Source organism: Lithobates pipiens, unplaced genomic scaffold (genome assembly GCF_037356315.1).
Source record: "Lithobates pipiens isolate NorthernLeopardFrog02 unplaced genomic scaffold, aLitPip1_a1.2 Scaffold_3, whole genome shotgun sequence".
NCBI lineage: Eukaryota > Metazoa > Chordata > Amphibia > Anura > Ranidae > Lithobates > Lithobates pipiens.
Genome location: NW_027507790.1, coordinates 191438692 through 191451774, shown reverse-complemented (window position 1 = coordinate 191451774; position 13083 = coordinate 191438692). Strand labels below are relative to the sequence as shown.

The window sequence follows — 13083 nt, the reverse complement described above, 5'->3', positions numbered from 1 at the left end:
TATACAGGGGGAGCACCAGGTTCACTGATTTCCTCCACAAGGCAGGGGTAGGGGGGTCCTCGAGTTTCCATTTCAATAGAATCTCGCGTCTGGCATAATACAATGCTAAGGTAAGGCACAGTTTACAGTACCTGTCCCCCTCAACGTCTGCCAAATGGCTCAATAGTAGGGTTTGAGGGTCGACCTGAAGGTTCGACCCGGTCACAGCATTTAGCGTAGAAACCACTTCCTCCCAGTAGGGCTGGATTTTGGGACATGACCAGACCATGTGCCAGAAAGTGCCCTCCTCCTGTTTACACCTTTGACAATTAGGGTCTCTTTGGGGGTAAATCCGTGCCAGCCTCTGCGGGGTGAAGTATGCCCTATGCAGGAATTTAAATTGTATAAACCTGTCTTTCGCGGCTATCATTGTTGGAATGTAAGAAGTCAGGCACTCCTCCCATTCCTCCTCCCCTAGGGACGGAATGTCCGAACTCCACTTCTCCCGGGTCTTGGTCAAACTAGTATCATGTTCCACCGTTAGGTAAAGATATAAGGTCGACAGAGTTCTCCCCATCACCCTGGAAGTCAGTAGGCGTTCAATGGAGTCCGATTCCAGAGTCAGAGGGGCAGGAAACTGAGCCCCAAAGGCGTGCTTCAGTTGCCAATATCTGAACTGGAAAGAAATTGGAAGCCCATATGTACGTCTCAGTTCTTGGAAAGTCATTAGCCTACCCTGATGAACTATGTGCTTTAAAGTAACGATTCCTCTTTTCGCCCACAGAGAAGGGTCTGGGATACTATTCAGGTGAGGGAGCATGGGGTTGCCCCATAGGGGCATATGTGGGGAGATGTGATTGGGCTTACCATAGCTCCTCCTTGCCTCCCGCCAGACCCTCACCGTGGTACGCATCAAGCCCGTCATGGAGGAGCTCGCTCTAAGCCCCCGAAATGGTAGGTTGCTCAGAGCTGCATAGGAGCCAAGGATGGCTGCCTCCAGGGTGACCGCCGGGTTTTGTGTGGGCTGGGAGAACCACCACCGAATTGTGACCAAAACGGCCGCCCAGTAGTAGATCTGAAAATTTGGGAGCGCCAGCCCCCCCCCCCCGATAGTGGGAGATATAGTATCTGCTTAGCTACCCTGGGGGGTCTTCCAGCCCAGACAAAGGATATCAACAGACTCTCCAGTCTCTTGAAAAAAGTCCTGGGGATGTGGATGGGGGTATTACGAAAGAAATACAGGTACTTGGGGAGATAGATCATTTTTAACAAATTGACTCTGCCCACTGGGGATAAAGGGAGAGATCGCCATGCCGCGCCCCTAGCCCCTAGTTGCGTCATGAGTGGCTGTATATTGTCCTCCAGATAGTTCTGAACTCTACCACTGACCCTAATCCCCAGGTACATGAAACTGTCCACCCATTTAAGCTGCGGATGAGGCACACGAGGGGTCGAGGAGTGGAGTGGGAAAAGAACCGATTTGTCCCAATTGATGCGGATACCGGAGTACCGACCGAATCGATTAATCAGTTCCAGTGCAGTGCCCAAAGAAGACGACGCGTCCGCTAAATAAAGCAGAGCGTCATCTGCATACAAGGACAGCTTTTCCTCGATGGGCCCTACCTGTATTCCCTTTATCCCAGCATCCGCTCTCAGCAAGATAGCCAAGGGCTCCATCGCGAGGGCGAATAAGGCTGGTGAGAGGGGGCACCCCTGTCTCGTACCCCGTGCCAGCTGAAACTGCCCGGAGAGACAGCCATTGGTACGGATTCTAGCAGAGGGGCTGCGGTACAGCATGCGGATCCAATTCGTAAATCCCGGGCCAAATCCGAATCGCGAGAGCACCTCCCATAGGTAACCCCACTCGACAGAGTCGAAAGCCTTCTCCGCGTCGAGTGAGGCCACCACACCAGTCCCCCTCCCGGCCGCTCTATCTATGTGCGTGAGTAGGCGTCTGATATTAATGTCTGTGCCTCTGCCCGGCATAAAACCTGTTTGGTCGCTATGGACAAGGGCCGTGATGACTAAATTTAGTCTGTTGGCCAGGATTTTGGCTAGTATTTTCGCGTCCGCATTTAACAGTGATATAGGGCGGTATGACGAACACAAGGTGGGGTCTTTCCCCGGCTTGGGGATCACCACTATGATCGCCTCGCTCATGGTGTCGGGAAGTTTATCAATATGCGACGACGCAGAGAAAAGATGGTGGAGTCTTTCAGAAAGCTCCGTAGCGTAGTGCTTATAGAATTCCGCCGGGATTCCGTCCGGTCCCGGCGTCTTACCCGCCTGCATAGATTTAAGCGCCTGGAGAATCTCCAGGACCGTGATAGGGGCGTCCAACCTATTTCGGTACGTTTCCGTGAGGATTGGTATATCTATGTCGGCCAAGTAAGTCGTTAGTTCTTCCTTACTGTAATCCGACCTAGAGGTGTAGAGAGATGTATAAAACTCTGCAAAACAGTTGTTAATCCCGTCTGGGGTGTGAAGCAACTGACCGGAGTTGTCCCTGATATGTGAAATGCTCAGCCCCCCTGCCTGTTCTCTGGAGAGCCAGGCCAGCATCCTACCCGACCTCTCCCCCTGCTCAAAGATCCGCTGGGACTGAGCCAGCATTCTCTTCTGGGTGAGAGAGGTACGGAGATCAACAGCCTCCCTGGTCAGGATTTGCAGTTGCCGATAATGGTGGGGATCCCGAGTGCGGACAAAAAGAGCCTCCGCACGGACCGCCTCCTCCTCTGCCTTTTTTAGCTCTGCTCTACGTTCCCTGCGTATTTTGCCTATGATAGTCTGATAGTGTCCCCTCGTGGTAGCCTTAAAGGCATCCCACACTACCGTGACCCCAGCCGAACCTGCATTCTCCTCCCAATAGCTGTTCAATTCGGTCCTAAAATGAGTGTCCACAGCGGCATCTGAGATCCAGAACCTGGAAAGCCTCCATAGTCTAACCGCTGGTCCCAGGGAAAGATCCAATGTCAGGAACAAAGGTGCATGGTCAGATATCCCCCTGGGCAATATTTGTATATCTACGACCCTTGGGAGGACTGGGCTCCGCGCAAAGACCAAGTCAATGCGGGAGAATGTTTTGTGGGTGGCAGAGTGACATGTAAATGCCCGAGACCCGGGGTGTCTCCACCTCCAGACATCCGTCAGGCCATATGTGTCTGCCCAGTCAGCAAGCCCAGGTCCATGGTGTCCCCCTGGAGTCAGTCTGTCCATGTCTGGGTCAGGAACTAGATTAAAATCACCCAGGATAAGAGCATTATCAGAGGCAAACTCGGCCATCTTACTAGTGATTTGGTTCAGCACCAGCAATGAGGCCGGCGGGGGCAAGTACAATCCCACAATGGTCCAGGTCATTGAGTAAATTGTCGCATGAACAATGACATACCTGCCGTCCGGGTCCAAGGCCAGATCCAGGAGCCGAAAGGGGAGGGACTTCAATACTAGGACACTCACCCCCCTGGCAAAACTAGAGTGGGTGGAGTGGTAATGGTACCCCACCCAGGGTTTTTTAAGGGAAAGCAGCCTACTTCCAATGAGGTGCGTCTCCTGGAGTATGCATATATGTGGGTTATAGCTTTTAAGAAATTGGAACACCAGGGATCGCTTAACCGGGGAGTTCAATCCCCTGGTGTTCCAGGATACAATGTTAAGTGTGGACATGGCTTCTGGGGGCAGTGGAAGGATCAGGATCATTGTGGAACCCGGCTCCCGGATTGGACCGCTGGACCCGGGACATACATATCTGAGGACAATGCAACACTGAAATATCAATATTTTTAGTAAACAAGTACAACAAAACTAAACAGAGAACAAACAAAAAACCCCAATAACCATACATGAGAAAAGAAAAAGGGAAACAAAAGTCCCTGGCCCCGTTAGGGGAACAGTCCCCACCCCCCACCCCACCCAACCCCCTTAAACTGAGGAGGGTATCCATCCCAAAGTGCATCAGCTCGCCGGCTGCAACTGGGGGTCCGTGCAGGAGGCAAGTTCCACCCCTCCCAGACATCCTGGGGGGGTGCAGGTAACCAAGTGAGCGGCTCACTAGGCGTGAAGCAACCGCCTGCTCTATAAAGAAGGCTGACAGGGACAGGGACCTGGGAGGATAAAGAAAAATTGCAGATTGTCCCATCAGTGAAAATGATCCAAAAAGGGGGGAAGAAGGAGCATATGGTATGAGCCCCCATGCTCCAGGAGGGAGCAGGAAAGGGCAAAGAGGAGCGGCGTGTCACAGTCCTCTCCCGACCGTATCTCAGGTCAGGGGTATCAACTTAAACTCCCGCTACTGGGGAGGTTTCTGCCAGCGTTAGAGGTGAGCCCACCATCGGTGCAAACTGGGCACAACAGGTGCAACAAAGGTCGTGGGCATCCCAACAGTAGAATGGATTGTAAACAATTCCGAAGAGGTAGTTAGTCGATCAGCGGGCGGGCGCCAGCGAATCAATCCAGGCGGATGCCTCTCCGGGGGTGTTAAAGAAGCGGGTCGTCTCTCCATCCTGGACTCGTAGACGGGCCGGAAAAAGAACACTATAGCGGATGTTACGTGCTCTCAAAGTCGCTTTCACGTAATCAAAGGATTTCCTGAGCTTCTGAGTCTCCACCGAGTAGTCAGGGAAGATCATCCACAACACATTTTTAATGCCCTGGCTGAGGGAGGGAGGATCTCACCCAAGATTTGATGGTACATGGCTTCACCCATCCTCCGGGTGATGCGGTGAAGTTGTCCTGTCCCCTGAGTAGAAAAACACCCCCAAAGCATAATGTTTCCACCTCCATGTTTGACGGTAGGAATGGTGTTCTTGGGGTCAAAGGCAGCATTCCTCCTCCTTCAAATACGTCAAGCTGAGTTTATGCCAAAGTGCTCAATTTTGGTATTATCTGATCACAACACTTTCACCCAGTTCTCCTCTGAATCATTAAGCTGTTCATTAGCAAACTTCAGATGGGCCTGTACACATGCTTTCTTGGGCAGGGGGACCTTGCGGGTGCTGCAGGATTTCAGTCCTTTACGGTGTAGTGTGTTACCAATTGTTTTCTTTGTAACTATTGTCCCAGCTGCCTTGAGATCATTGACAAGATTCTCGTGTGTAGTTCTGGGCTGATTTCTCACCATTGACATGATCATTGAAACTTCACGAGGGGAGATCTTGCTTGGAGCCTCAGATCGAGGGAAATTGACAGTTATTTTGTATTTCTTCCATTTGCGAATAATTGCACCAACTGTTGTCACCCTCTCACCAAGCTGCTTGGTGATGGTCTTGTAACCCATTCCAGCCTTGTGTAAGTCTATAATCTTGAGCCTGACATCCTTGATTGCTTCTGTGGACAGATGTCTTTTATACAGGTAACAAGCTGAGATTTGCAGCACTCTTTGATAGAGTGCTCCTAATCTCAGCTTGTTACCTGTATAGAAGACCCCTGGGAGCCAGAATGTTTGCTGATTGATAGGGGATCAAATACTTATTTCACTCATTAGCCACTTCCTGACCGGCGCTCGATGATGTACATCGGCAGAATGGCACGGGCAGGCAAATTGGCGTACAGGTACGTCCATTTGTATTTGCCGCCCTGCCATCGCGTGCGCGCCTCCTGCGACATGCGCGGGTGTCGATCGGGACCCCCGTGAGTGTGGTCGTGGGTCCCACGGACTCGATCGCCACGGGGATACCCGAGATTGTCTCACAGGGTGGCTGAATGGGGAGATGTCTTTGTAAACAGCATCTCCCCGTTCTGCCTAGCAACAAGTGACACTGATCTCTGCTCCATGTGATTGGAGCAGAGATCAGTGTTCACTAACACACAGCCCAGCCCCCCACAGTTAGTAACACGCCCCTAGGACACACTTAACCCCTACACTGCCACCCCCTGGTTAACCCCTTCACTGCCAGTGTCATTTACACAAGAATCAGTGCATTTGTATAGCACTGATTGCTGTATAAATGACAATGGTCCCAAAAATGTGTGTCAAAAATGTCCGATGTGTCCGCCATTATGTCGCAGTCACAATAAAAATCACTGATCGCCGCCATTATTAGTAAAAAATAAAAAATATTAATAAAAATGCCATAAAACTATCCCCTATTTTGTAAACGCTATAAATTTTGCACAAAACAATCAAAAATATGTAGAAGAATACATATCGGCCTAAACTGAGGAAATAAAATGTTATATTTTTGGGGGATATTTATTATAGCAAAAAGTAAAAAATAATGCGCTTTTTTCAAAATTGTCGCTCTATTTTTGTTTATAGCGCAAAAAAAAAAAACTGCAGGGGTGATCAAATACCACAAAAAGGAAGCTCTATTTGTGGGAAAAAAAGGATGTCGATTTTGTTTGGGAGCCACGTAGCATGACCGCGCAATTGTCAGTTAAAGCGACGCAGTGCCGAATCGCAAAAAGTGGTCTGGTCTTAAGCCAGCAAAAGGATCCGGTCTGAAAGTGGTTAAAATGCAAATTCATTTATAACTTTTTTGAAATGTGTTTTTCTGGATATTTTAGTTGTTATACTGGCTCTCGCTGTTAAAATAAACCTACCATTAAAATTATAGCCTGATCATTTGTTTTTCAGTGGACAAACGTACAAAACCAGCAGGGGAATCAAATACATTTTTCCCTCACTGTATGGCTGCCAGTGCACAGTAGTGACATAGGGGCCAGCAGATGGAATCACAGCGAGCAGCGCAGTGTTTGGACCTGTGCATTGGACAGATAGGTATACTTCTTATTTTACAGGCTGATTCTCGGAAATTTGTTTTTCAGATAATGACAGGGTTAAGGCAGGGCTGGAAAATAATGGTGGCCACACAAAATAGACACTTTGGGCCCAATTTGGAAATTTTCACTCAGGGGTGTACTCACTTTTGTTGCCAGAGGTTTAGACATTAATAGCTGTGTGTTGAGTTATTTTGAGGGAACAGCAAATTTACACTGTTATACAAGCTGTACACTCACTACTTTACATTGTAGCAAAGTGTCATTTCTTCAGTGTTGTCACATGAAAAGATGTAATAAAATATTTACAAAAATGTGAGGGGTGTACTCACTTTGTAAGATATACACCATGGGTGCTCAACCTGTGGCCCTCCAGCTGTTGCAGAACTACAAGTCCCATGAGGCATTGCAAGCCACTGAAAGTTGCAAGCATGACTCCCAAAGGCAGGGGCATGCTGGGACTTGTAGTTCTGCAACAGCTGTAGGACCACTGGTTGAGCACCCATGATATACACACACACCATGACGTTATGGCCACTCATTATAACCCAGCAAGGCATTAAAGAAGTTGAAAACCTCTAAAAAAAAATCAAAAAAAAAAAAAGCAACCTGCAAGACAAAGGCATAATGAGCTAGTATGCATCGCATACTAGCTCATTATGAAATACTTACCTTAGAAAGAATGTAGTTTCCTCAAACCATTCTTAAATTCATCAGACCAGGCCAACTTCTTCCATTGCTTTGTGGTCCAATTCCGATGCTCATGTGCCCAATGTAGGCACTTTTGGCTGTGGACACAGGTCAGCATGGACAACTGCTACGCAGCCCCATACATAACAAACTGTGATGTACTGTGTGTTCTGACACCTTTCTCATGAAACCAGCATTTACTCTTTCAGTAATTGAAGCTACAGTATCTCATCTAATGGATTGGACTACATGGGCCAGACTTTGTTCCCCAATTGTATCAATGAGCCTTGGCCTCCTATGACTCTGTTGGCAGTTTGCCAGTTTTCCTTCCTTGGACCACTTTTGGTAGATCCTGACCACTGCAGACCGGGAACATGCCACAAGAGCTGCAGTTTGGGAGATGCTCTGACCATTACCATTTGGCCCTTGTCAATGTTGCTCAAACCCCTAAGATTATCAATTTTCTTTATTTTTTAACACATTAACTTCAGGGACAACATGTTCACTTGCTGGCTAATATATTCGACCCACATTCAGATGCCATTGTAATGAGATAATGAATGTTATTCTCTTTACATGGCAGTGGCCATAATGTTATGGCTGCGTGTGTGTGGGTGTGTACATACACACACATATACAGTATACACACACACACACACACACAGCAGGTAAAATAAGTATTGAAAACGTCACCATTTTTCTAGGTAAATATATTTCTAAAGGTGCTATTGACATGAAATTATCACCACATGTCAGTAAGAAAGTAAGGACCCTTGTTAGCCCTACATACAAAAACCCAAATAAATAAGTTCAGAAATGAAGTTATGTGTAGTAAAATGAAATGACAAAGGGAAAAAGTATTGAACACATGAAGAAAGGGAGTTGCAAAAAAGGCATAGTAAGCCAAGATACCAGCTTAAATTTATCATTAATTAAAAAGCAACCCTGTCCTTTGTCAGTGCAAATATCAGTGTATGTAACAAGCAGTGCCACCACTAACTTTTAATAAAGTGCTAAAATAATAATATACAGTCTTGTGCAAAATTATACTAATTATCCGCACATGCTGTAACACTCTCAGTGAATTCACCACACCGCACAATAGAAATAAGTAATCTCATAGTGCAGCTCTGCTCAATAATGTATGAATTGTACTTAATAAATCTTAATAATAGTAATATGTGCAAAATTCTTGAAACCAGTCTGTATGTGAACAATAATCAATAAATCAAATATACCAAAATCTTCTATTCAAGATGTCCAATACCTATTTTAATCGCTGTATGTGTATATTATTTATATATATATATATATATATATATATATATATATATATATATATATATATATATATATATATATATATATATACACACACACACAGTATATATAATTATTTGGACATATTTTACACAATTACTTATAAAACATAGTTTACAATTATTTACACTTGCCTGATTGTACAGATGTATTGTTTTTTTCTGTGTCTGATGCAAATGGCGGTCATGCACATGGAAATTTACTGGCAGTTTTGAACATCTTATTGACATCAGACTCTGTCATGAAGAAATACACTAATATTTTTCTTTGTTTTATCAAGGAACGACAATGATTCTGGTTGCATGGAGCTTGATGCAGAAGAAACCTCAAAAATCATACCAAGGACCAAATTTGGGAAAAAGGAACTCATGCTCGTTAACAAGATTTGGGTGTCACATCAAATCTCTGAACATGAGTGTTTAAAGACAAATAATTTCACTATTATACCTGGGGGTCAGTATATAATTTACAGGCTTAATCATCTGTCTGTCTATCCAAGCCTGCCTGACACACAGATGTGCACATTAAGAGTATATTCGCATCGCATTGTGCGCGTCAGGGCATATGCACTGACATACATTTTAATTGAGTGTTGTGGTACATTTTTTTAGTGCACATTATATTCATACAGTGCTGTGAAAAGGTATTTGCCCCCTTCCAGTCCAACCCAATTCTGGCACTCCTCTCCTACATGTAAAAATAATTTTTTTTTGTTGCTAAAATTACTAAAAAAACAAACAAACATGTAGAGGTAGAGTTCAGAATTCATGGTTCCATCAATTATGGTAAGTCGTCCAGCCCCATTTTCTTTTTTTTTTTTTTTTTTGCATATTTGGTTCCATCAATTATGGTAAGTCGTCCAGCCTCTTTTTTTTTTTTTTTTTTTGCATATTTCTCACACTTAAATGATTCATATAATCAAACTAATTTTAATATTACACAAAGATAACCAGAGTAAATCCAAGATGCAGTTTTTAGATTATTATTTCATTTATTAAGGAAAAAAAAACTTCACACCTGCCTGGCCCTATGTGAAAAAGTAATTGCCCCCCTCCCATGCTGAATCATAAATGGACTGTGATTAACCACAATTTTTTGGATAGCTGAGTTAAATTTCACTTGCCACACCCAGGCCTGATTACTGCCAGACCTGTTGAATCAAGAAATCACATAAATAGAAGCTGTCTGACAAAGTGAAGCCTGCTAACAGATCACAAAAAGCCACACATCATGACACAATCTATAAAAATTCATGAAAAGATTAGAAACAAATATGTATCCATCTAGGAAGGGTTTCCAAGCCATTTTTAAGGCTTTGGAACTCCAGTGAGCCTTGGGGAGAGCCAGTACCCACAAAATGGGAATAACTGGGAACAGTGGGGAACCTTCCCAGGAGTGGCAGGCCTACAAAAATTACTCTAAGAGCACAACGGCGACTCATCCAGGAAGTCCTAAAAGAACCCAGAACGATATCTAAAGAACTGCAGACCTCACTTGCCTCAGGTAAGATCAGTGTTCATGATTCAACAATAAGAAAGAGACTGGGCAAAAATGGCATCCATGGGAGAGTTCCAAGGCCAAAGGCACTGCTAACCAAAAAGAACAAAAAGGCTCCTGTCACATTTACCAAAAAAAACATCTTGATTATCCCCAAGACTTTTTAGGCAAAAATTCTGTGAACTGATGAGCCAAAAATTTAACTTTTTGGAAGGTGTGCGTCCTGTTACATCTGGCATAATACTAATACAGCATTTCATAACAAGAACTTCATACCAACAGTCAGACATGATGGTGATAGGGGGTTGGTCTGGGGCTGGACGACTTACCATAATTGATGGAACCATGAATTCTGAACTCTACCTCTACATGTTTGGGGTTCTGAGTAATTTTAGCAAAAAAATTTGTATTTTTACATGTAGGAGAGGAGTGCCAAAATTGGCTTGGACTGGAAGTGATTAAAGAGTTGCATCTTTCTAAAATAGAATCAGTAAATTGTGAGCATAGCTAGGAGCATTGAATGTTCTGTGTTCATTCAGCATGTTCTTTACCCTTTCTCCAATTTGAAAAGTTTGGGGCTTATCATGACAATTATTAAATGTTCAATTCTAGTGAACTGCTCAACACCTGGTATCCAATATGCAGCTCAGTCAGGAAATGTATTCAAATTTCAGTTGGATAACAATGGACAGCTCAGGTACAGAGAAATGGAAACAAATCACTGGTACACTGTAAGTAATAAAATTAAGTAAAAACCATTAATTCATATGGGTTTTTTTTTTTTCTTCTTTTCAAGGAATAACTTGTACTCACTTACTGTGGGTAAATTGTAATGTTATTGTCATAGTTTATCACTCATTATTTGGTAAAGTAACCCGTTATTTGAGGAAAGTTTACTACGCTAAATTTTTTAAAACAGTCACTGTTGTACTTTGTAATATTTCTTCTTTATTTCATAAAATTTCTTTCTTTGAAGCCACATTTACATTTCAGTAAAACCAAACCAAAAAAATATTTTCCTATGCCCGTTTTTTTGGCTTAGGACATGTTAACATTGGGGCATGACATTTCCTGATTTCATGGTTAAGGCCTACCATTTTCCATTTTTCTATCCAACAAGACTGCCTCAGTGGTAATCAGGGTCACTGTCAGAGGATTTGGGCAAAAGGAGGTTACCCCAACTTTACTGCTAATATATAAGTCCAACTCCCATAGATAGATAGATACTCTGAACAGAAGGGCTGGTGACTTGGCATGCTCTTAAATAAAAGTTCTTTGTTACTGCATGGTACAGAGTATATGTTGATGCGTTTTGAATATAGAGCCTTCATCAAAGAATATAAAATTATTTAAAAACTAATAAAAAAAGTATAACAAATCCTCTATATAAAGGAGGTGGTAGCCTCACTAATTAAGAACAAATAAATCCATTAAAAACACATGGAGAACAGACAACTGTACATAAAAAAAACTAAGGAAAATGACATATAAGATGTTGTTCAGTGTTTATGTCATACAGGGCAATATAGCAGTATATTATTTATTGAAAAATATCAACTCATAAATTCTATACTAATTGTATGTATATATATATATATATATATACACATACAATCAGTTTTGAAATCATTTTGTATTCTTTGATGAAGGTTCTATAGCCGATACGCATCAACTTTATACTGTGTACCTTGTAGTAATAAAGTTCTTTTATTCAAGAGCACGCCGAGTCATCAGCCCTTCTGTTCAGAGTGTCAGATGATTTGGTTTCATAATCTGTCTAATGGCTGCCAATTATGAAAAAATATAGGGACACGACTTCAAATCTTTAAAGTGGTTCTAAAGCCTTAAGTTTTTTCACCTTAATGCATTCTAAGGTGAAAAATATTTTGTGCAGAACCAGCCCCCCTCTCCGGCTTCTGCTGGGCACATCCTTTCGCTATTCAGCACATCCAACAGATATAAATATATATATATATATATATATATATATATATATATATATATATATATATATATATATATATATATATATATATATATATATATATATATATACACACTTGCCAATCGCAATACATATATATGCATTGCGACTTGCAAGTGGTTTATCGGGGTTATGGCTGAAGCTATCAGCCATAACCCTGGTACTCTTTCTTTCAGCCGGTGATGGGTTTTCTCATGAAAGTGGTCTGCGTGGCTAATTAGCCGCTGGATCACCTTCAGAAGCAGGTCCCCCTCTCCCATTGCTGTTTCCCAGGCTTACCATTTATACCGGTGAGCCCGGCAAATGATCCGGCGGTTTGCTCAACTGACTATAGAGGTGAACAGACACCAGATCGTCTATGGTCACCTCTATGATCTTGGAGGACCGTAGTGACATCATGCTCTACGGCAGAAATAAACCTTTTTTTTGTTATCTTTTGCTTTTAAAGGTAGAGAGGAGATTTGGGGTCTTATAGATTTCTACATAAGGAGGGCCTCTTATTTCTAATTTCTATTACAAGGGATGTTTACATTCCTTGTAATAGAAATAGAAGTAATGAAAAAAAAATAAAAATTAAAAGGGACAGTGTAAAAGTAAATAAGAAAAAATAAATTGAAAGCGCCCCTGTGCTCATGCGCAGAAGTGAACGCATACATAAGTCGCACACGCATATGTAAACGGTGTTTGCAACACACATGTGAGGTATCACCACCAACATTATAGCCAGAGTAATAATTCTAGTGCAAGACCTCCTCTATCTAAACAGGTAACCTCTAAAAAATATTAAAGTGTTGTCTATGGAGATTTTTAAGTATCATAGTTTGTCAGCATTCCACAAACTTGCGCAATTTTAAAACGTGACATGTTAGGTATCCAATTACTCAATGTAGCATCTTTTA

At 43.1% G+C, this 13083-nt stretch overlaps 1 protein-coding gene across 1 annotated transcript in view; it reads left to right on the top strand.

Moving 5' to 3' along the window:
* Window positions 1–13083, top strand: part of LOC143940863 (interleukin-31 receptor subunit alpha-like) — a 139387-nt gene that overhangs the window by 70889 nt on the left and 55415 nt on the right. The window contains exons 5-6 of the mRNA XM_077462653.1: window positions 8984–9156; window positions 10813–10931. Coding sequence (XP_077318779.1) covers window positions 8984–9156; window positions 10813–10931 — 292 coding nt within the window. The remainder of the gene's footprint in view (window positions 1–8983; window positions 9157–10812; window positions 10932–13083) is intronic.